The sequence below is a fragment of the Prunus mume genome, linkage group LG4 (assembly GCF_029339155.1).
Source record: "Prunus mume cultivar Tortuosa linkage group LG4, ASM2933915v1, whole genome shotgun sequence".
In the NCBI taxonomy this organism is placed as follows: domain Eukaryota; kingdom Viridiplantae; phylum Streptophyta; class Magnoliopsida; order Rosales; family Rosaceae; genus Prunus; species Prunus mume.
Genome location: NC_142701.1, coordinates 17,203,213 through 17,227,306, shown reverse-complemented (window position 1 = coordinate 17,227,306; position 24,094 = coordinate 17,203,213). Strand labels below are relative to the sequence as shown.

Below are 24,094 nucleotides of genomic sequence, written 5' to 3'. Positions count from 1 at the left end.
GTAGGCCCAATAACGGGAAAACAGACCCAAAAACATGAAACCAGGCCCAAATGAGGCCCAATAAAATGAAAACAGGGCCAAAAGCGGCCCAATAACTTGAAAACTCGCCGAATAACATGAAAACTAGCCCCTAGGCGGCCCAATAAGGTGAAAACTGCCCCCAAAGGCCCAATAACGTGGAAACAGGCCCAATAACTGCCCAATAACTTGAAAACAGGCCCAAAGTGGCCCAATAACTTGGAAACAGGCACAAAAGGGGCCCAATAACAGGTAAACAGACCCAAAATCGGCCCAATAATGTGAAAGGAGGCCCAAATGCTGCCCATAACGAGAAAAGCAGCCCAATGCTGGCCCAATAAACTAACAAGGGGCCCAAATTTGGCAGTTATTTAAAAAAGGGCCAGGAGTCGGTCCAATAAAGTAAAATGGGGCCAAAAGTAGGACCAGAATGGGCCTATTAAATCTAATTTCGGGCCGAAATTAGTATGTTTCGGCCCCTAGAAAAAACTATTAAAAGCATGTGAAAATAGTGGGTCCAGGATATGGCTCATAATTATTGGCACTAAGTGGGGCCCAAAGAAGCCCAGAGTTGATGGGCCAAAACACTGTAGCATACAATCCCAAGTCCCACATTACAAGGCCCAGTGGTGTTAAAAAGGTTAAGCCCAAAGAGGAAGAAATTTCTGGGTCTGTCGAACCAGATAGTTTGACATAACAAATGTTCTTGGTGTAAAGTCGAATGTCGATCCATAGGCCGAGCAGGCCAATACCCTTGTTAATTTTCTTACCACTGCACATGCATAGGTTCAGCTCTCTCTAATGCATCTTTCTGGACATGCTATTTAAATAACCGTTGTAAGAAGCAATCAAAAAATAAAGCAAAACAAAAGCTAATACAAAACATGACCAAAACTAATTCTATAACTAGACAGTATATCTTCTTCTCTATTGGGAGAAAATCACTGAAATTTTTTCATCTCTTTGCACGATAAGGAGCCGAAAAAACATCAAGTGGTCCAGCATTTTTGCATCACAATTCTCAAGTTCACGTAGATAGGTCGATATACAGCGTGATCCTGCTTAATTCATATGTTAAATTTCTGAGGAACAGTGTCGAAATCATCGAAGTCAAATCTCTGTCGTTCTCTTCCAACCTGAACATTAATGCAGGTGATTGTTTGATTAACATGATCAATAGCTTTACAACCAGTTCTGCTACAATGTGGAAACAACACTCACCTTTCCTAAGAACAAAGCATCAGACGAGATGTTTTCATCCATAGCAGTCAGCTTCCTTGACAGTGCCATTATCCTGGATGGAGAGCAAATAAATAGATTCAAAATCGAAAGAAGAAAAAGATAAAAAAACATGTCACTAACTGTAGTTGACATGTGGAGGTAATATTTCACTGGAAAAATATTCCTTTCATCTATCTAAATGATATCGCATCATGAAGAATTAGAGTGCTATGTTAGCATTAATAAACTACAAGTATTCACGATTATCTCCCTCCCTCTCTCTCTCTCTCTACCCGCCACTGCCCCCGACCCAAAAAAAGGGCAATAATCCAACATATAAATTGATAACCAAACAATTTACCTCTGTATTGATGAGTCAATATGTTCAATCATCTGACAGGTTTTATACTGTTCAGGATCCTCAAGAAATCTAACCATTCCATCTTTCTGGTTAATTGTGGCAAATATCTCACCATCTTGGATCTGTAAATTGAGAAAGGAAAAAAGTTAGGGTACAATACTAATATTTGGAATACCAATACTCTACTGCTAGTACTCTGCATTTACCATTTGTAGCACATGCATTTCTGCCTCCTTGGCGCTGTTTAGTTGAACACTGTTGGCGATATCTTGGAGGGAGAGAGTCAAGTATGTCTGAGTCAATCTCTGAATGTTTCGCTTATACATGGAAGATATAACCTGCTTCACCAGTCCAAGATTGTTGTCCTGAGGGAAAACACAATACAAAAGCCTTGTTAAGAAGGTTAAAGATTTCATGAAAGAGAGAATCATATTGCATCCAATTTGTCAATAAAACCAACAGGATGAAACTATTATAAAGAACTCACATTTTCAAACTTTTCCTTGTACTTCTGCACACATGTCTCCAATTCTTCAATTTTTCCAGTGCTATAGCTATTTGCCAATTCAATGTAGGGCTGCACAATAGAGGATTGAAAACCAAATGAAGTCAGTGGAGCTGGTAAACTACAGCTCAAGTGCTAGCCTAACATTATCAGAACTTAAATATGTAGATATCACAAAGGCCAAGCAACCTATAAAAGAAAATAGATCTATAGTGAAGCGCCATGCTCAACTTTAACGTAACCTGACAAAAGTTCTTCAGATTCCTCTGAGCTACTGATGACGTGTATTTAGGGAGACTGGTAGAGAACTGTCACCATGAATAAAGCAATCATTAGATTATCCTCAAATTTATTAACAGCATAAACAGATGAACGTGTCAAATCAAAACCAAGCAAATTGACTCTTTCGAACCATAGTATCCCTGTTGTGTGAATTGACTTACAAAATCAAATTAAACTTCAAGTGGAGGGATCCATGCGAAGAAAAGCCATACCTGCCCATGGTGAATGAGTGAAGCCAATATGTACTTTTTGTATGCTTCAACAGCTATTGCATTAATAACAGTCATTGGAGCTGTTACAACCTGGAAAATATGTTTCGCGATTAGGATGGACAAGTATATAAAATTCAAAATACAGCAGATAATTTAGAAAGTATAAGGAGGTAAACATAGAATATAGATGACAGACATTGTGTAGAAGCTCCAATGCTTTCTGAAAACGCTTTTGTCCGATGCATATCATCCCCCTACAGTGATGTCAAAGGTGAAATATTGTAAGAAAACTTCCTTAGCAACACCAAATCCTCAAAGCTAGAAGCATTAACAAGCCTTCTAAAGACTAATGACATTCCACATTAATCATCAAACTGATGAATCTTCAACTTATTCAAGTGGATTCTGTCACCTAGCACACAATGGATCAGTTCCAGTCTTCTTTTCAAAATGAAATATAAGTGTTTTACAATTAATCAGTAACTATATTCCATATAAATAATCAAGTAAAATTGTAAGGCTATGAAATGTAAATAACCACAACAAATGAAACAGAATAACACTCTTAAAACAAGAATGTGTTATCTTACTTGACTTAATTAATCAATTAAAAGTAATTAATTATATTTAAATTTCTAATGGTCCAAAGAACCAAAAGAGAAATATGACATTTCAATACTCTTAAAATGGATATTTATAATTCACTCTCTTACTAAAATTCTATTACCAAATAAACTACAAACCCTGAAAATCATGGTTAATGGTAATAAAAATTTCATTCTCAAAACATAGGATTATGAAATCCTATCAGTTGGCTCTAACAATATGACAGAATGCCTACTCTAAAACAAGAATTCCAGGAGCGTTGCCTAGATGCAAGAGCATATAAAACATAGAAGTAAGAAATGTTAGATGAAAAAAAGAACACTACCAAACATAATTTTCTCAATAATTTAAAACCAGTTAACTTAAATGAAAGAAAATGTGTCAAAATGAAATAGATAATACTCTGTAGAAAGAGCCACCCACCCGTAATAGCAATAGAGAAAAAGATCCCTTGGCTGATCAACCTCAAAAATGTCATCACCTAAAATGGACAATCCAGCTTTATAGCATTTTGACAACAAACAAAGAAGAAGAAACTCTGGATGCAAGGAAGTCAAATGTTCTGAGGAGGTCTGAATTTTCCGAATTGCTGTCAACATTGGTGCCACTCCCCGCAGTGGTTCTTCAAGAACCATAACTTGATCTTTGAACCTCTTACAAACAGATAGGACTACAAACAGAACAAATCAACAAGAGTAGGAATCAGAGTTGCAATCTAACAACATTTACACAAGTCCAATATAAAAGAGTAAAGAATAATACATTTATCAGGTGCCAAACGAATCTGCTCCGTATCACAGGAATTGATAAATGTGGCAATAGGCAAAACCAACGCACTTCCTTGCTCCTTTGAAATCGAACCAGAAGTGCATGCCTCTCTGACAACACATATACCCCATTATAGAGAGTCAATTTCCACCGATTTTCAAATGCTCGTGAATACTAACTTGGCAGAATCTTATACAAAAGAACCGCACACTACAAATGCTTTTGACAATCAAATTTCTAAACTCAAATGCAATTTCATCCAATGCCAGAATTCTTAGTGCAGATTATGTAGAATTAGATTAAGGATTTTCCAGAATTCTTTTAAACGCAACGCAGATATAACTTCAATCTATGTGGATTAGAGCTCGCACTCTCACCCGATAAGGAAACCCTAAGACATTGTGTACAAAGCCGTCCGACTAAACCCTAGGAAACCGATCATTGAAAAAGAAAAATACATGAATGAAATTAGAAAAAAACGGTATTGTTAGAGTGAAGAAGAGGCTCACAGGATGTAGAGGTATCCGAGAGAGTGTTTGGAGGGGTCAAGTTGGTCCAGAACAGGAAGTAATCGAGTCGACTCGGCGTAGAGCGAGTCCGGCGCCTGCTTCAGAACAACATGAAGGTGCGAGATGTCCCCAGCGCTCGATAGCCCTTGGATATTCGCCACCAGAGCTTGTACAGCGTCCATGGTTTTAGGCCGAGCTTTCTATTTCTACGTACCGGGAGCAGAGAAGAGAGAAAAAGCTTCGAGAGCTCGTTCTGGCTTTGGTGTATATACGAGTCGCTTTAAAAACGCAAAGAACGGACGGGGATCGACTCGTCGCTTTCGCGGAGCTGAGTGTCCGGTTCGATTAATAAAACTCGGATATTAGGATAATAATAATAATAAGGGTAAAAAGTCATTTTTGGGATACGTAGTTCACCTATTTTACAACTTAGTCATCGTAGTTTTAATACAAATTTATAAATAAACTCAATCCTAGATATGTATTTATAAAAAAATTCAACCATTATTTAAATATAGAAACACACCCAAAATCAACAATTGTATATTTTTTGGATGTGTTTATAAATGAATTTTAAGTGTGTGTAATAATGAGTTTTGTGTGTGTTTATAAAGTATTTTGAGTGTTGAGTTTTTTTATAATTTCAGTCTCTATTTTGGGTGTTTTAGGAACTCCCTAGTTTTAATCCTCTAAACGTTAAGGAAAATTCGAGAGAGAGAGAGAGAGAGAGAGAGAGAATGGCGGACTATCACTTTGTGTACAAGGACGTGGAAGGAGCATCGACGCAGTGGGATGACATACAGAGAAAGCTAGGGAACCTACCAGCGAAACCACCGGCGTTCAAGCCAGCACCTTTCACTCCGGCCAGTGATCAAGCCTCTCTTCCTAAAGACAAATCCTGGATCGATGAAAAGACCGAGCAGGACCTCGAAGACCTCGAAGACAATCCCGATCTCGACGACGATCGCTTCCTCGAAGAATATAGGAAGAAGAGGCTGGCTGAGTTGAGAGAAACAGCTAAGGTAGCGAGGTTTGGATCGGTTGTGCCGATTTCGGGATCAGATTTCGTGCGAGAGGTTTCGCAAGCTCCGGCTGATGTTTGGGTGGTTGTGATTCTGTACAAAGAAGGAATTGCGGAATGTGGGGTGCTGATGCAATGCTTGGAAGATTTGGCTGCGAAATACCCAGCTACCAAATTTGTGAAGATAATATCCACCGACTGCATCCCAAATTACCCAGATCGTAACGTTCCCACTGTTTTGGTGTACAACAGTGGTGCTGTCAAAGCAAATCACGTCGGCTTGCGAAGCTTTGGCCGGAGATGCACACCTGAAGGTATTTTCACTTTGACCTTCAGTTGGGTCTTTTTTAGCACATTGACTGTGGCGAAGTGGAGCATAAACTTGAACACCAATGTTCACAAACAGTTTTTAATGGATTTTTACTGAATATTATCAGGTGTGGCATTAGTTCTCTGCCAATCAGATCCTGTGCTGAACGATGGGCAGAGTGGAAATGGCCGGTCAAGGAAAGCTGTGATCGACGGGGTTCGCAAGAGGTTTATAGAAAAAGTTGTGACTGAGCATGAAAATGATGACGATGGATCTTCAAGTGATTAGACTTTATATTTGGTTTCTTCTGTAAGAGTTTGAGTTCAGATGAATCAAATGACTCTTGTTTGTGCGTCTTTCCAGTTCTTGCACAACTTTTTGCTTTTCCCATTGTTTTTGTGAAAGATTATGATTCTCATGTGTTAACGTGAGTGGCTGATTCTGGTGTGGTAAAAAGTGCTTGTAATTGAGTTGCACCTAATTTGTGAAATCCACCAAATCCATATGGAAAATAGCCATTCGGTGTTTTTGTCTACCAAAAAAAGAAAAAAATTAACTCCATTGGCACCACTGAAGTATAAATAAAGCACTGGTAAAATTTCAAACATCTACCGTTGGACATATTTATTTGTGAAAATCTGAAGAAAAAAAATGGTGATGGGTTTATAGAATTGGAGCTTCAAAAAAGATTAAAGTTTTGAAACTTGATTTTGTTGGGGGCATTATCACATGCCCGTCTTTCTGACATTGTTCCAAGGAAAAGCCACTCAAAATAGAAGCTAAACTTTACACGACTAATTAACTTTGTACAAAAAAAAACCTACTCTGGTGGTATACAATTTATGCAGCACAGAAAATTCTATGCGCATAAATACATAGTTTTAGAGGCGCCTCTGTTAACCATATCGTCTCCCCACGTTTGGTCCCAGATGGGGCGTTTCCAGATCAGAATATCACCATACGCATCATCTTGCTTCACATCCACGTACCCTTTAGTTTTCAACACCTGCAAAAATAAATAAATAAATAAATGAAAAAAATTCAATAATGTATTACACACGGGACTATCAGGTTCTGATCTGCATGTTTGGACGTAAGAATTTTGGGGTTCATTGGATAAGTTTCTGTACAGCAAAATTAAAAGAAGAAAGAAGCAGCTGGCTCATGAATTTGGAAGATGCACCATAAAATGACCCAAACTCATGACGAAGCCAAATGAAGATTCTAAACCACATAGTACAGATAGATCATACCAGTATCTCATAAAATAGCCTTGCACTTTCTCTCTTAGTTCTTCCTTCTGAAACCTGCAACAAGTTCACTTCCTCCTCTCCTTGTTTTTTACGATTCGGAAAGTGTCTCTGCAAGTACCTTGCAACTACTCTGTATGCACAAGTTGTTATTAAAGAAAAAGTTGGTATAAGAAAAACTATTAGCCCTGACATTTATGCCAAAAGAATTTCAAGAGAGCAAATCCACCATACCTGGTTCTTCCTGACCATCCATCTACAACAAAAATAAGTTTCAGAGTTCAGGATTGCAAAAAAAAAAAATGCAAATCAAACAAAAGCTAGCTTAATGAAATCAATTTGAGCCTCTTACCAACTTCAGGGTTAACTCCTTCGCATAAAGCAATCTCCTGAGGCAAGATTAAAAAGAATTAAAGAGACATAATCAATTCCAGAACAAATGAGAAACAAAATAATATGATGTAGCAGCATCAATATCATACATGCTTGTTTCAGACCTTCAATGGTAAAAGCGAGCTTGTCATGTGCATTCACTTGTCTGAGTACCACAAATAGAAAGATTTCCAGGATGGCTATGCTCTATACTAAGTTACTAACATTGACTTATCTACATGTCTATCAACAGGTAGTATCTGAGAAAAGCATCTAATCGTTTCTTGTAGATGCTTTTCTTACAATAAAATTCCATAGTAATCATTACTTTACCTCATTCAGCAGATTGAAATCATGTTCTTGATCCCTGCCCAGACATGGTACTTCTTCTACAGTTCCAGATGGGTCAGCTTGCTCCCTGCCCAGGGATGGCTCTTTCTCTATCCTTCCAGATGGCCCAGGTCCTAATATATCCCTGTCCAGAAATGGTACTTCTTCTAAACTTTCAGGTGGGTCAGCTTGCTCCCTGCTCAGGCATGGCTCTTCCTCTATCCTTCCAGATGGCTCAGGTCTTACTATATCCACATCATGAGCTTCAGGGCTGTTTGGACTCTCAAATGATTTCATTGATTGTGAGCGACGAACAGGTGTTTCTGGTGCAATTTCTATTTGCTCTGACCTACCAACACTTGGAGATTCCAACACATCTAACTTTTCTGGAGTTCCAACAGTTTCAGCAGGTTCTATAATCTTTAATTTCCTTTTGCAGGACAGGGATTTAAGTTCTTGTGAAACACCAGCTGCAAATGCAGTTAGCAGCGGTTCCACAACTGATGAACCAGAAAGTAAATAACGATAGAAAATTACCAGGTAGCAATGGCTCCGAGAAATCATGGGTTAGAATTCCAATTTGACAGGCTTTCCAAACAGCAAGGGCAGTTTGAGGAACTTTTCTTCTTTTAGAAACCAGGTCACCTGCATCATGTATGCTTCGCCGGATTACCCTGTGAAATTTTATGTTACGGTTTCTTATTCCTTGGTCAACTTATAATCCATTGAAACATAATTAAAATCCAAAGTGTCCGAAAGGATGTTATTTCAAATATAACGACGGATGCTCCAAATGCCATTTTAACTTTTATGGATAAAATTAGAAATAATTTCTAGCCTAGATTTCTACAAATAAATACAACAGGAACACTTCAATTTAACACATGTAAAGGGACAGTAAACCATCACGTACTCATTAGGCAGCACTGTCATATCATCAATGACACATTTTCTTTTCCTAGAAATTCGAGCAGATTCCTTAGTAGCTGGTGTACGAATAACCATCAACTTTGGTGTAGTAACACCTGCATTATGATAAATAATTTAGGACAAACTTGTTAAGCATACATGAAATTTTGATTTTATATATATATATATATATATATATATATATATATTACAAAGCAAAAGATGGAACTCAGAACAGTATTTGACTAAGAAAAACTAACGTCCAACTCTGTATATAAGGTGCTAAAGCAACTCTTTTTAAAGTCCTAAACAACTATAGGAATTGAATACTTAAGAGGTAAAAAGAAACATAACATTAAATTCCTTTGTTGAGAAGTATGCACCTAAGGCACTGGGGAACTTGGCACCAGGAGTTCCATCATATTCAACAGAGAGAGGATCTGGATCTTCTTGCACAATAATTTGGTGTTCTATACTTTTTGGCGAACTCATCTCTGGCAATTTTATTGGCTCTCTGTCAATATGATTCTCTTCACCAGATGAACAAACAAGTTCTCGAGATTGCTTCGCCCCAAGAAACATATCAAGGTCCATGTACTCTTCTTGAGAAACTGTACATCTTAGCAGTTTTTCCATATTAGCTTCTGAGGCAATTAGATTATTGTCTTGTCTTATAACCTGACACGTCTGATTTTCTGGTTGCACCAACTCTGGTTCCATAATCTCCTCACGATCAATTTGATGATCTTCACTGGATGATCTAACATAGTAGGAAGGTTCTCTCTCAATCCCATAGACTGTCTCAAGGTTCAAACCTTCCTGAGACAACATAAGGTCTCGAGGCTTTTCCATGCTTGATTCTCCTTGAATTCCATCTTCAGACGGTGCTATATCTGGAGCCTTTATCTGCTCTCTATTAGTTTCTTGATCTTCTCCATATGAAACAACTTGGTTTGGAGGTTCTTCCTGAACTCCACAAAATGTTTCTAGATCTGCGCATTCTTCTTGAGAGAAGCTATTCTCTTGAAGCTTCTCCATAAATGCTTCTGAGTTGGCTCCATTACTTGATGTTCTGAACTCCATGTCAAAGTCCAACATGTAAGATGAAAGTACACTGAAATAAGAAATACTTGTCAAAAATAAGATTAAAGGAAAGTATTCGAAAAGTTCGAGCATCTTGAATGGTTATACGCACTTTGATTGGGGTGAAATCAGCAGACGAAATATTGTCACAGACACCAAATTCCTCATAACCATACTGCACAAACACAAACTGACACCTTAGGTGCATATTCTGGGCGAAACTTTATCAAACCTATGAAAATTCTTACGAGGCAGGAAATTTGGAAAATCATTAAGAACTAATTGTCATAAGAAAATGAATGTCTCTTAGGGTCTGAAAGGAGATAAGTTAATACCATGAAAAGTTCAGCAGAACAAGAAAAGAAAGAATGCATATTAGGCTGAAAAAACTGACAAAATAGATAAACATTAGAATGACCATGTGACATACCATTTCTGAATAAAACTGTCCAATTCCATTCCCCTTTGCACAATCTGTTTCATATCATGCCGAATCGTGTAAAATTATACAAATAAAATTAAGTGAATAGTATTAAGGACCAAACATTTAATACCTTTAAGTGTGATATCTTCATGGGACACCACATTGCATCTGGGAAGTAAGGGAAGCAAACATGTTAAATATGAGAACTACATACGGTAATATCCTCATAAGGTTTTTTAAGCTACACAGCTTACCCATTGACATCTTCAACTTCAAGGATCCCCAGATCAAAAGCATCAAGTTCAAATCTATCCGGTAGAGTAACAGAGTAATAAGGCGCCCGCAGCTTGTCTGCATCTGCATTCTTTTTTGTACTAACCACAAATTTGTTGATTTTAATCAGCACTTCATTGCAATCATTGAACAGATATTCAACCTTTTTGGAGTATATTCGAACGACACCAAGAAGAAGGTAGGCGAGAACCCTGTATGCAACAACATCCCATTCATCTTGCAAAATTTTATCTGCACCAAGAGAATAGGGTTTAAAGATATTTCAGGCTCAATGTCAAATAACATGAAGAGGTATTCCTGGTAACCAGCAAAAGAATAACATTTTCACAGAAAATTCTGTCTTCTTCTTACAACTTCTTATGCAAAACAGCCAATGACTAATGACAAACCCAGAAACCTGAATTATGGAGCAACTAAGCGGATCCAACAAATGGCTAGATGGTTGATAACAGTAACTAATGGCAAACCCAGAAACCAGGTTACAAAATTAATGTATTTCAGAGCAAATACAACGTAATTAAGTCACCAAATATGAATACCCGTGAAGAGAAAATCCCTTTCCATAATAGAAAAAGAAAATCTTCCTAGCACTCTTCTAACAACACCCGCTGCCCGCACATGAATATTTTTATTAAAAACGAAAGAAACAGAGAAGCCCCAAAGAGAAAGAAAAAAAAAAAGAGAAACACTGTTTGGTTTTTGGAGAAACAATCAGAGAAAAGTTAGCAAAAAGTGTGTGCTCAAATATTGTAAGAAAAAAACCCCATTGCAAAAATTTATGGTTTTGTTGTGATTTTCCCCTCATTTCTTTCAAATGTCAACCAAAGGGAAGCAAACCATGAGAAAGACGGCGAAGAGAAAAGGAAACAAACCAACAGAGGAGGAGATGTCAGTCTGAGTGACCTGCGCCTTCTTGAGCTTTTTGAAAGAGTAAGCGGCAACCCAAATGGCGCCCAAAGGCCCCTTCCTTGATAGGAGGCACTGTGAGTAGAACATGCCCTTTTTCCAATTGGCTTTCTTTAGCTTTTTTCACTCTCTCTGTGATTTGGTTCCTCTTCTCACTTATTTCGGAGATAAACGGAAAAGAAACGCACGAACTGCTAACTGCAAACAAATGCCAGGGTCCACGGGAGGGAAGGAGGTCCTTAAGAAATAACAAGAAACGGTCGATTGCTGTAGTGTAGTGTGCCCTGTAAGTCTCAGACCGAAAAAAAAACAAAACAAAACAAAAATATAAGTAAACAAATTAGGCAAAACCTTTTTCTTTCCTTTTTTTCCCAGGCCCAATTTAAAAATTTAGGCACATTCAATTCAACCCACGTCATATTTTTGGAGATTACAAATCAAGCGGATTGAAAAACAAACTGTATCAGAAAAGAAAAGATGGAAGTTAATGATAAAGATATGATTATAGCAAATATCTTTTCTATGAATGGTTTATGTCAAATTTTCATACTAGACTACCTAAAACTTATTTTTAGGATGGTAATGTTACATCGTATGTCTGCTTAATATTTATAAATTTAATTTAAATTTAGCTATATAACGTGTATAGAGGTGTTAATATTTTTTATAATTTAAGCGAACTCGTAATACCACTTCCGTATTCTAGAAAGAACACTTATTTTAAAAATAAAAAGTACCAAGGATTATAAACTTATTTTAGTCCATGAAAAATTAGATGATGTTAATTAATTACTTTTCATTTTGGCTTCTTTGGTAGGTGACAGTCTATTTCCCATATTTATTTGGTGGGGTACCAAATTTGTATGACTTACTATTATTATTTTTGTAATTCAGTAATAGTATTGGACTTTTTAAGGGAAATACATTGTATAGAGTTATTTTTTAATTGACGTAGTTGTACATTTTATCTGCCATATAAGGTAGTATGAAAATGTGGTATACAAATATGATAATAGTAATATTATTCATTTAAAAATTGTGTTATTTTCTTTTTTGGGTCTGGTGTAATTACACATTTAAAGCACAAAAATGCAATGAACTTGAATTTGTAAAAAAGTTAAAAACTTTGGTTTATGCCAAAATGGGAAAAGACAACACATATGAGATATGTCAAAGACCAAGAAGATAAAGATTGTGAATTAAACTGGCAGTAAAATGCCACCCCACATCCACATGCATATATTCAAATTTTAATCCACCATAAATCATTATACTGACACGAGTAAAAGAGCTAAACGACGTGTCAACCCAACCTCAACTAAAACCAGACCATCATGCAAAGACCAAGGCTGCACCTGCACCCATTGGCCAAACGAAATGAGCAAACATATTAACTATGATTTATGTGCAAATGCATTTTCAAAACCAAAAGGGAACCGCCCAGACAGAATATGAAAGCTTCTCTCTAGACAATGGTATTCATTTACAAGGAAACATAAAACTAAGATTAGAGTAATTGGATTGGATCTAAAAAGTAATAATAATCCGAACTACAACGTACAAAAAAATTGTAACAGGACAGAGCAAGTTTCTACCAGCTTTCCAAACCCAGGAGTTTAGAATAGAAAAACCTGGCAAATACAAAGAGTCATAAAAGAGGTCAACCAGGCAAAAGAGTTAGGATGGCAGATGATTCTTCATTCATTTGGAGGATGTCACTCGGCAAGTAGCAACAGATACAACTCCCTCCTGAAACTTGAAGAAAATTTGACAACAATCGAATATCTACTGTCTGCACGCGCAGGTGAGAAGAATCACATACATTATCCAACTTTCGAAACGATATATTGACTCTATTCCCCAGTGAAAGCACATCCATTTTTAGCTTCAATGTGGCACCTGTACTGCATCAGTGCTCATATTGTGCATGCGCGTCCTGTATTGTTACAATATTTGCTCAGAACTTTCATTGTTCAACCTCCGATGTAAGATCATCACTGCAGATATTTGGATCTTTTCCAGCAGACAATTTCTTTATTTTCTTGTTGAGAGCCTTATCAAAGTTACCAGTTGATAGTGATAATAACTGGTTCAGCAGCAGCCTCACCCCACATTCCTTCATTAGTGCATACCTTGGTTTAATCCTTTCTTCCAAACTATAGCCAAAATATTGAGGGAATTTAACCAGCTCTGATTTTGAATAATCCATGGTCAAAAAGAACTCCCATTTTGGTATCAAATTCTCTGCCAAGCTGAAAGTATATAATGCTCCATATCTTGAAAGCATGATCCCAACTTCCTCCATACTGTATCCCCTCTCATAGAAAAATTCTGTTACAGGCTTCAAGTTGGCTTCAATACTGAGACCAAAAAGCGTGGGAGAACGATGGAGCAGAACAGCAACATCCACCCCCAATGAGAGAAAGTACTCAGCTGTTGGCCGTAACTTGTCCTCTACACTGTAACTTATAATGTTTGGGCAGCGTGTCAAAACCTTACCTATGAGCTCGGCTGAAAGGCCCATTTCATATAGAAAATCTATGGTCGTCTTCACCTTCGGCCTACTATAAGTGAGAAGCGCTGGAAACCGGTATATCACTTTTGCCCATTGTTTCTTGTCCACACCCAGATCTTCTAAGAAATTCATGGTAGGTATGATATTTTCAGATAGACTGATTCCACACAGCTGAGGCCTCTTATTAAGAATTGTAGGAATATCAGATTTTGGCACCCCAAGTTCGAGAAGAAACTCAACAATTGGCTTTATCTTCCCCTCTAAACTATAATAGGCAAAAGATGGAAATCTGCGCGCAATTCCCTTGATTTGATCAAGATCCATGCCAAGCTCTAAAAGGTAGAGAATGTGAGGTGGGAGCTTCCCAGCTGGGCCAATTTCACTTACTCGAGATATGGCCTTTAGCTTCTTTAAATCCACAGACGATTGAGATTTAGTAACTGGTGCAACTGGCTTTTCTTTTACAGGTGCATTTGGAAAGCTTTCCACCAAATCTACCAGAAAAACTCCATGCTCATCAAGAAGGGATTCGAGGTAAGGGATTAGAGCCTCCCTAATCTCAAGAGTTGTTAGCTCTCGTCCTGCAAGAAGATTTGATTAAACAATTTAGAGCTTACAATAAATATGTAAGCTAGGTCCAGAGAGAAGCAGTAATATGTTGAATTCGAACCTACTAGATACCGGGATTTATGAACAGCATGAAGCCTAGAGATCAGGTGCTCCACAAAAAGGTCTGACTTGTTTATGGTTCTTGCAGCAACTGTATGGCTGAGGCCTTGTTTCTTCAAGAACAAGGTTAGGACAGCCCTAGCTTCTTCTTTTTCAGCTGCTAAAAGGGCTGGAGATACCAGTTTTAAGCTAAATGAGCCATCTATCCCTGAGTCAGCTGTACAAGTGTTGAAAGATATTTGTCAAATTTTCAAGAAAAATAGATCAATTGTGTGCAAAAGTTGTAGTTGGCATTGTACTACGAAAGTTGTATTAGAGAAACGTTTTACCAATTGCTTACCAAACTTCGCTCGACAGAAAAAGAGTTTCTGGGGGAAAGTAATTCTAGTCCTGAAAAAAAATGGATCGAAATCAATTTCCGTCTCATGACTAATAAAAAAGATAGTGAAACAAAAAGAGAAATTGGGGGAAGATAGAAAGAGATAGCACATGTTCAGTGCTGAGTCTCTCAAAGGCTTGGGGTTTGGCAGGAAGTAGCTAACAAATAACACCATAATTCGAGTCTATCAAAATCTACCTAATCACATTGGACCCTTCAAGCTTGCAATCCCGAAAGATCCCGACCACAAAAACGAAATGATTTGAATCCTTAGTCTACTTTCCACCATATACAAGTTAATTGGTGCACCAAGCCACCAAGCCACCAATGACCAATACATATTTCATTTTTCTACCCATCTATCCTCAGCGTGCCTACTACATCTCTGTCTGCTGTTGCCAACATACTAACCAGCCCACTAGTCCTCCTTTTAACTATAATATTATCACAATCCCATTATATAATCAACTTGAAAATGTCTTGAAAATCTCTATTCATATAATATTATGAACAAAAATATCAGCTTTAACCTCACAAACTTTAGAGGATAGTGATACGTCAACTTGAAGCTTGAACCATGGAAATTGCACCATTTACATATTCCAATTGGTAAAGACAGTTTGCCAGTATGTTCTTCTCCAATTAATTCAGTTGAGAACTTGAGACTTAAGGGAGAGGAAAGTACCTGGTGGTGCTGAAATCTACTTTCAGTGGATCCGCGAAGTAGGCAGGGCGAATGGCACAGAAAGCTTCCATTTTCAGCTCAAACTCAGCCAAAAAACAACCAAAATCTTATTAAATTTTGAGTCTTGGGCTGAAGAGAAGAAGAGCGAGGGCGAAGAGTGGGTCTTGGCCTCTCTTGTGTTTGGATATGCTGTGTGTGTGTGAGCGAGTCAGTGTGTGTTGTTCCACAGGGTACCACGTGCAAATTCTGCTGCAATTAGCTTAAAAGCCTGATTATCCTAAATTTAACGGATAAAACGTCGTCGTATCGTGTAATATTCTAAAGTCCGAAACCAAAACCAAGGCTTGGAGGCCCAAAGTCTCAGGCCTCACTGCGCGGGGTTTATCAAATCTAAAACCCTAGAGAGCTACAGCCATGGCGATCTTTCTGAGACGCGCACTCTCATTCCGAAACGTCCTTCTCCTTCGAAGCTCTGCGATTGTCGGTCGCGAGCTCTTTCAGTGCAAATCCGAGGCACCGCAGAGAATTCTGTCTCATTCCGCTCTTGAATTCGTCAAAGAAAGTCGCAGAGGCTTTGCCAAAGGCCGCAATAAATCAAGTACTCTCTTTTCCTATCTCTCTTACTGTACAAAACCACATATATGATATCTAAGAATCGAAGATACTGTTTGGTTTAGCGGCACAAAAATTATATATTTTTTCATATGCAACCTTCTAAATTTCACTCATTTTCTATGATTTTCACATTTTTAGAAGATGACTCCGCTGCGGGCACAATTGAAGTTTTGCCAAATATGGGGCCAACCATTAAGGCAAACACGACCTCGCAAATGGAGGCGGCAATTACAGCATTGTCAGCAGAATTAAGCAAACTACGAACTGGAAGAGCATCTCCGGGTACATTCTCAATTTCCCGGTTGTCAAATCGCTATTAGTGTGCTCACTTCGGTTTGCTACTTATCTTAGTTGTCTGAAATGTTTATGCAGGAATGCTTGACCACATTATTGTGGAAACCGGTGGCGTCAAGCTGCCCCTGAGTCAGATAGCCGTTGTTTCAGTACTGGATTCGAAAACATTATCAATAAACCCTTTTGATCCAAATGTAATGAGGGGATGCGTTTTTTATAACTTTCTGTTATAGTTTATATTGTGAACTTGCTATATCTTAATTGCAGTTTGTTTCTCAAATATTTATATTTGGCTCCAAACATGAGCTTGCAGGCCTTACAGAAGTTGGAGACTGCCATTGTTGAATCTGCCTTGGGGTTAAATCCTAAAGTGGATGGGGATCGATTGATTGCAGCTATTCCTCCGTAAGCACACATCTGATTGTAACTCATGGTGTTATGAATTTTCAGTGCACATTTTCTTATGAAGGCTGGTGAAAAAACCTTAAGAAATACACTTGATGTTTTCTTTTAGTTTTCATATTCTCCAAGCTAAGTTGTTCTTGGCCAATTGTTTGATTGCTTGACTAATGTATCTTTTTCTAATTTTTGTGATGGCCAGATTGACCAAAGAGCATGTTCAGGTGACTTTTAACTGCTTTTGCCCTCTCTGTTTTTTGTCGTGTCTGATAACTACTATGTCTTATCATTGAACATATTCTACCAGGCTGTATGTAAAGTGGTTACCAAGTCCTGTGAAGATGGCAGACTAAGTATAAGAAGAGCTCGCCAAAAGGTAACTTAAAGTCAATTTTTTTTCCTTCTTTCTGCTAACACATTTTTGGCAGGTTCAAATCATTTCTAGGTAAAAAATATTGCAATTGAGGTGACTGCGAGATTCTTCTTTGTTATTTTGATATTCACCAAGCATCAAGACAGAGAAGTATAGCAATACTTTTCACACATTCAGTATCTGGAATCTCTCAATCCTAGAAGCATATAGCAGTAGCAAAAAAGATGCCTTAGTTATGATTAAATCTTTAGTTTCCTGCTCTCTAGTCTGGTGGTTCCATGAAGAAATGTATCATTTGTAGTATTGAGGACCAAAACAATGTTAGGGGTTGCAAAAGGATTACCCTTGATATGTGAGTACGAACGAATTCTATGTGTTTGCAGCTTTCCGGCTGTGTGACTTAATAGATTGTTGGTTTCTATTACAGGCAATGGATACAATAAAAAAGTTGTATTCAAGATACCCAAAGGACGACTTAAAAAGATTGGAGAAAGAGGTGAGCCCTAAATTATAAGCTCACTGCTCCTAAGTTAATATTATGCGACTTTTATTGCTCATTGGTTCTTCGAAATGGCTACATTTTCCAGGTTGAGGAGTTGACTAAAAAGTTTGTGAAGACAGCAGAGGACTTGTGCAAGGCAAAGGAGAAGGAGATCAGTGCAGGCTAAAAGGTGGTATTTTGTCTCTGTGTTTTAATATTCATTGGCGGAATGCCCCACCTCCATTCCGGAAGAGCTATACCTCAATTTGTTTTTGTAGAAGAGTCCTTTAGAAGTTGCCATTCAAAATCAGAACATAGATGTTTCAACTCATGATACTTATTATTATGCGATATTGATGTTTCAACTTATGATAAAGTGAGCTCATTTAAACGGTTTCGGAGATTTAGCCGCCATGCATAAAGGATCCAACGTATTCTCAGTGTAGAAGTTGCCATTCGAAATCAGAACATAGCCTCGTCTCAATTATTTTGGTTTGCTTACATCTTGGTTCTTCAATCTCGCTACCATAATAATATTTTTATCTTTAGATCTCTATTAAAGATTTATGGCGTCGTTAGTTTGAAATTTGAAAACCTTTGGATACTCATTGACTCGCTGGAAGTTAAAGGGGCAGCCATTTAGTGAACAAGCGAAATCTATCGGATGCTAGATATCCATTGTCCCTTACGACGAGAAGTGAACTCATTTACAACTGAGGGATCAAAACATTTACAATAACCAGAAACAACTCTACTTCTAAATACTTCAAGACGAAGTATTCTAGAAAACATTTATACACCCTACTGCTTCTCTGACGCTATCCTCTCACCAGTCACCACCATTCATGACTCCCTCTTATTACCCAAAATAGCCTCCTTTGTCACAAGCCTTATGCCCCTCACCCAAAGCTCAGCGGTTTCAACCCCACCTTCACACACAAAATGCACCTCCTTGTTCTTCGTAGTCACCACCCTAAACACTCCAGCTTCATCCGCATCACTCTTGCTCCTCCTATTCCTCCTAAAAGCTGGGCTGGGCCCCACCTCTGCATCCCGGCATATCACATTTCTCCGGTTCGACTTCCCCCAGCGCAGCACCCCTATGGCTCCCACCATTCTCATCTCTTTCCCATGAGGGCTTCCTTTCCCTCCCTTGGTATGCTTCCAAACATGGGCTCCACCTAGCACCACCCTGCGAGCAAGCTCATCCAGTATCACACACTCCGCGTCATTTTTGGTACCGCAACCACTCTTCCTTGCTAGTGAGAGTGGTGTTTCGCCTTTGGCATTCTTCTCATCCAAATTTGCCCCATGAGAGATCAAGAGTTCACACATGGGACCATAGCCTTCCCTAGCCGCTAACATGAGTGGAGTGTAACCATCTCCATCAGGGACATTCACATCGTAGCCTCTACTTGTTAACAATTTGACCGCATGAATGTCCCCGCGACGTGCTGCACAATGCAGAGCATAGAACCCTCCAGCATAGCGATTGCCCTTTTCTAGTGCATATTCGAGCATTACCTTCTCAAATAGGTCACGGTTTTGGCTTAATTCAGATAGCGTAATTGCAGTCTCACCAGACTTGTTACACAACTTTACATCAGCCCCTGCATAAACCAGCAACCGGAATGCTTCCACGTAACCCTTCAAAGCAGTGATCATGACTGCCGAGAAACCTTTATCATCCTGATAATCAATGTCAAATTCTCCTGAACCAACTACAGCTTTCAAGGCCTCCATGTCACCAGCTTGAGCTGCAAACATTAGGGAAGAGAACACAGAAAAGTTGCTGGACCTTGGTATCTTTCCAGCTCTTATAACAAGTATCAACGCTTGCTGAAAACCAAGGGACCAGCGATTTGTCCCGGGAATTGAGCTGACGGACTGACCAGCAACATTAACCAAACCAAAATCAGCACCAGCCATGGCCAATACTCTGAGACACTCTTCATGCTTATATTTTGCACAGATCATTAGAGCTGTCTCACCAGAATCTGTCTTGGAGTTTATATCACATCCAGAGTCGATTAAACACTGAACAATTGTTGACAAGCCAAGCCGGGCAGCCATGTGTATTGGATTAAACATGGTCTTTCCAGTTGTTTTAACAGGTGATTCTACATTGGCACCACAACGTAAGAGCGCACGAACGGCTCCTACATTACCACATAGGATAGCATGATGCAGGAGAGTTCTTCCACAATGAGGGGTATCAGTGGAAATATGTTGGAGGAGCATGTGCAAGATAGAACCACTTGCTTCAAAATACTCCACTGCACACCAGGTAATGGGATAAGGCTCTGCCAGTCCTGCCCCTACCCGCAATTCTTCCCCTGTGGCTGTGTCCCATGACCATGCTCCCAGCGTCACTGTCACATCTGTCCTCGCACCAGCCTATTGTTTCCATTTTGAAACAAAGAACAAACGAGGGCTGTTAGTCATGTGGTGTGAAAAGAAAAAGATACGTACAATAGTAATTTTAGAAGATAGAACAGTAACAATACTACTGTCCTGACAGAAGATACATAGAATCAAAATCATTTTCTGTTTAGATCCTATTGCAATCATAGAAATGTGTACCACTCTATCGCTATTGAAAGGTACAAATCCAGCTGTCACAGTTAATGCACAAGAGGGGGATGGGGGCCTACTCTTATTGGAATCTCAATTGAAATTTACTTTTCTACTACCTAATTTATGGCTTTCAGGGTCATATTTGATTGCGCACCAACATTGTTTTAAACTAAGCGAAACTGAAATTGAAGTGCAAGTCACCTGTAGCAGCAAACGAACAATCGAGACCTGCCTACTAACAACTGCAGCTACAAGTGCGCTACAGTCAACATTAGTGTGCAGCGACGGCTTAGATGACTGAAGCAGCATCCTATCCGCTGCACTTGCATCCACACCACACTGCCGTTGAGCAAGAAGAACAATGTTATCATACTAATAAAACTGATTAAATAACCATAATAGGATTAATTCACTATTCATTCATCAAGCCTATCCGGACATTATTAGATCAGTTCACCTATATATGATTACTAGAAAATCATTTTATGATTTACTCTTCAACAGAATATCTACTTGTCTCAAATTATGGTAAAATGAATATGATGTTCTACCTTCATGAAAGTGTCCACCACATCAACAAACCCCCTGCAGCTTGCTGTGACAATAGCATGCACAGTAATATGGGGCCGGATCAAATCAGAAGCTATAAGCAGCTCCACGAGCCTGGCATGTCCATGACAGCTTGCCTCCAACAGAGCTTCCTCACAAGCTGGTTGAGATGCTCCAGCTTTCAGTAGGATCTCTAGAATCTCAAGGTGGCCCTCTCTCACTGCTGCTGTTGTCGCGAAGCCTCTGAAGAGTTTCTGATTTACATCAGCTCCAACGCTCTGTAATTTGAGAAAAATACCAATCCTCCGTAAGTTGCAAAGGAAGAGATGACATAATACTATTCCATCTATCTATTATTTTCTTCACTTTAATTTCCTCATAATCTTTACAAAAGTCAAGAAGAAGAGATCAAATCTAGTACATTAGTAGGTATTTTGGTTTCTTCATCGATTACGAAAGGTCATGGAACACGTGCAGACAAAATGGGGGAACAAATCTGATGTGATAGGGAAAGAAGCATGGAGCTTTCAACAAACAGTTCATTAATATGAGGGAAAGGGGGATCTATAATATCCACATAATTATCTACCTCAGGCTCGGAACAGAGAGTTTGAGACAACTCGATATGGGGTCTCAAGGCCACTAATTAAGCTATCTCCAAAACTTATGTATTTATCAGTCGTGTCGTGTCACGTGTGTATCTCATTTCTTTTAGCAGGTCGTTAATTATGATATAGAATCAAAGAAAACACAAATACCCAACTAAGCAAAGACAAAATAATAATAATAATAATTTTTATTTTTTTGTAAGGTCCAAATAACAAAACAACATAAACTTTTGGCTCTAAAGCGTAGAGAAAGAATGGTCAGAAACTAATGACTTCTCCGTTCAAGTGAATTTCAAGGTGAAAAAAAAAAAACAAAAACAATTCCCCTGTAACTGTAGCAGACGTCTTTCAAAGACTTCAATGAGTTAATGTTGCATTTTGTGTGAGATCGACAGGCAATAACGACAATGACACATTATTGATATCAAAGAGTTCAACAACTTTTCTATGGAACACAATATTCCCCCAGAATAAATAAATAAATTTCGAATCCTAATTCTTTTCCTCCAAACCTTTGAAATCAGCAGGGGGATTTAAAATTCTTAAAGCTTGTATAAATAAATAAATAACCAAAAAATCATAAAAGGCTTTAAAAATTTCTTGATATCAGTACTCCAGCATAATTGAAATATTAAAAGAATGGTTTAGCAGTAATTTTTTGAGTTTCCGAGCAAATATGCATAGCAGACAAAGAACTCCGTGAAGTTCTCCCACAATATACTGTAACAAAAAATGGGAAATGATGGATCAAAAATTTCTTAGAAAACGTACAAAAAATGCTTGCAAATCAACAAAAAATGTGAGATGTGAATAGGCCAGTATCCTTGAATTCAGCAGAAGAAAACTTCAAATGCAGTTCAAATTCTACAATGAGAATTAAAAAAACTTATAAAAGCATAAATACTTTTTTTTTAAAATCAATTCGAGCACAAAATGCTTTCAAAATCGGAGAAGAATCAACAATGTGTATAAAACATTTCAAATCTCAACTTCAACCGCAGTGATCTGACAAAACACGAACCAAAACCAAAGCCTCAATCACATACCAGTAGTTTCTTCACCAAAGCTACACTTCCAGCATGAACAGCGAGAAAAAGAGCCGTGACGTCGGTTTTGAACTCCTCGTAGTCGACGCGGACTTCGCTCGCCGATTCGTCGCGCAATAACACCTCGGTCTTCTTTGTTTTGAGGCAGACAGCACCGACGAAGTTGACGTCCACAAACGGATTGGCGATACATTCCAACGCCGATTTCAGATCGCCGGAGAGCGAAGCTTCGAGAAGGCGTTGAGAAACCTCGGCCTCATAGTCCACTGGAAACACCTGCTTGCCGGAGAAGACCGTCATTTTCCGGCGAACACGTGGAGGAATTTGTGCTTCAGTAGTAGCGGTTTTTTGCTGCAAACTCAGGTGAGAGCTCGCATGCGTTATCTCTCTCTCTCTCTCTCTCTCTTCTCTACTCTGTTGTTCTAAAAGAAGACGCGACGCGAGGCTCGAGAGAAAGAAGAGAAACTTGAAATAAGTGAGCGCTAGAGAGGGAAGGGGAGGCTGCAAATTTATCGGGACCGTTTAACTTTTAAATCGATTTAACTAGGGTTAAAAAAGGATTTGACTGAGGGTTCAGACGCGGGTTAAAAAATTATTTTATCCAACGGGCGTGGGGTCCGCAGTCAATTGCAGTAGTGTCGTCAATCTCTACTATATGAGACTTGAGTTGAGTCACAGGTCATTGCAGTAAAACGTAATGACATGTAAGATAATTTTTTCACAGGTTATTGTGTTATTGATTGATGATAATAAAACAGTGTTATCCCTGTTATATATAAGTTTTTTTGGCTACAAACCCCTGAGTCGGCTTGAATTTTACAGAAAATATATATAATGTAACACTGACAATTGTAGTTAACATTGTAATGTGGTATTAAGAATAAAAAATTAGAATCAAATAAACTACTCTTTTACCTTCCATTTGAATGAGGGAAAATTCGGAATTTAGCTAAAAGTCAGGAATTTAAGATGAGAAATTGACAATTTCTTTGTTTGGCAACTTAACTGTGGAATTTATTAAATGATACGCGGAAAAAATCGTAAAAATTTGGGCATCAAATTTCTGAGTTTAATTTTCACTAAAATACTCGTAATTTCGCAATTTTCATAGTGTCATTTACAAAATTTGACATATATAAATCCAAACATTTAAATTTTCAATTGCCAAAAATTTAAATGATGAAAATTTAAATTTCGTCATTTTAGAATTCTATATAATTTTCAATTCCTTCATCCAAACGGAGGTTTAATAATTTTATTGGTATAAGTAAAAAGCATGAGAATCAGTGAATTATAATCACTCGAATACCGAGAACATTTCACAATGCACTTGGTGAGCCACATACATAGCCTTTGTATACCAATTAATATACATCTTTTGATTAAAGTAATTTAAAGGGCAATACTTAAGATTCCGTCGTGAGTTTCATGGTGTTGATCCTATTATAGTTTGAATGGAACCGGAACAATCTCTGTCTTTCTCCTAGTGATAAGAATCTATACATAAAAAACAAGACCAACAT

At 38.3% G+C, this 24,094-nt stretch overlaps 6 protein-coding genes across 6 annotated transcripts; 2 read left to right on the top strand and 4 right to left on the bottom strand.

Annotated features, from left to right (window-relative positions):
- Nucleotides 1–645: 645 nt before the first annotated feature.
- On the bottom strand, nucleotides 646–4,815 carry COP13 (Proteasome component (PCI) domain protein). The gene is made up of 11 exons (XM_008232935.3): nucleotides 4,483–4,815; nucleotides 3,968–4,083; nucleotides 3,629–3,875; nucleotides 2,796–2,853; nucleotides 2,600–2,689; nucleotides 2,348–2,413; nucleotides 2,088–2,177; nucleotides 1,807–1,965; nucleotides 1,601–1,722; nucleotides 1,240–1,312; nucleotides 646–1,154 (listed from the first exon to the last, which is right to left on the bottom strand). Exons 1-11 carry the CDS (start codon nucleotides 4,662–4,664, stop codon nucleotides 1,086–1,088), a joined length of 1,272 nt encoding a protein of 423 aa, XP_008231157.1. The 5' UTR covers nucleotides 4,665–4,815; the 3' UTR covers nucleotides 646–1,085.
- A 333-nt stretch (nucleotides 4,816–5,148) lies between these two features.
- LOC103330367 (Thioredoxin superfamily protein) lies at nucleotides 5,149–6,169 on the top strand. Its single transcript, XM_008232934.3, has 2 exons — nucleotides 5,149–5,817; nucleotides 5,941–6,169. The coding sequence occupies exons 1-2, from the start codon at nucleotides 5,220–5,222 to the stop codon at nucleotides 6,099–6,101; spliced, it is 759 nt and encodes a 252-aa protein (XP_008231156.2). The 5' UTR covers nucleotides 5,149–5,219; the 3' UTR covers nucleotides 6,102–6,169.
- A 322-nt stretch (nucleotides 6,170–6,491) lies between these two features.
- SYN2 (Rad21/Rec8-like family protein) lies at nucleotides 6,492–12,655 on the bottom strand. The gene is made up of 13 exons (XM_089049908.1): nucleotides 11,348–12,655; nucleotides 10,436–10,706; nucleotides 10,312–10,349; nucleotides 10,188–10,231; nucleotides 9,868–9,932; nucleotides 9,058–9,788; nucleotides 8,679–8,790; nucleotides 8,303–8,439; nucleotides 7,769–8,235; nucleotides 7,416–7,452; nucleotides 7,298–7,319; nucleotides 7,067–7,196; nucleotides 6,492–6,819 (listed from the first exon to the last, which is right to left on the bottom strand). Exons 1-13 carry the CDS (start codon nucleotides 11,469–11,471, stop codon nucleotides 6,673–6,675), a joined length of 2,325 nt encoding a protein of 774 aa, XP_088906034.1. The 5' UTR covers nucleotides 11,472–12,655; the 3' UTR covers nucleotides 6,492–6,672.
- A 142-nt stretch (nucleotides 12,656–12,797) lies between these two features.
- MDA1 (Mitochondrial transcription termination factor family protein) lies at nucleotides 12,798–15,852 on the bottom strand. Its single transcript, XM_008232933.2, has 4 exons — nucleotides 15,630–15,852; nucleotides 14,906–14,955; nucleotides 14,567–14,782; nucleotides 12,798–14,477 (listed from the first exon to the last, which is right to left on the bottom strand). The coding sequence occupies exons 1-4, from the start codon at nucleotides 15,698–15,700 to the stop codon at nucleotides 13,348–13,350; spliced, it is 1,467 nt and encodes a 488-aa protein (XP_008231155.2). The 5' UTR covers nucleotides 15,701–15,852; the 3' UTR covers nucleotides 12,798–13,347.
- Nucleotides 15,853–15,975: 123 nt separating this feature from the next.
- LOC103330365 (Ribosome recycling factor) lies at nucleotides 15,976–18,167 on the top strand. The gene is made up of 8 exons (XM_089049907.1): nucleotides 15,976–16,227; nucleotides 16,383–16,526; nucleotides 16,617–16,732; nucleotides 16,852–16,943; nucleotides 17,140–17,161; nucleotides 17,245–17,313; nucleotides 17,738–17,806; nucleotides 17,898–18,167. Exons 1-8 carry the CDS (start codon nucleotides 16,044–16,046, stop codon nucleotides 17,976–17,978), a joined length of 777 nt encoding a protein of 258 aa, XP_088906033.1. The 5' UTR covers nucleotides 15,976–16,043; the 3' UTR covers nucleotides 17,979–18,167.
- A 262-nt stretch (nucleotides 18,168–18,429) lies between these two features.
- On the bottom strand, nucleotides 18,430–22,886 carry LOC103330364 (ankyrin). The gene is made up of 4 exons (XM_008232930.2): nucleotides 22,572–22,886; nucleotides 20,920–21,195; nucleotides 20,570–20,707; nucleotides 18,430–20,188 (listed from the first exon to the last, which is right to left on the bottom strand). The coding sequence occupies exons 1-4, from the start codon at nucleotides 22,869–22,871 to the stop codon at nucleotides 18,635–18,637; spliced, it is 2,268 nt and encodes a 755-aa protein (XP_008231152.2). The 5' UTR covers nucleotides 22,872–22,886; the 3' UTR covers nucleotides 18,430–18,634.
- Nucleotides 22,887–24,094: the final 1,208 nt, after the last annotated feature.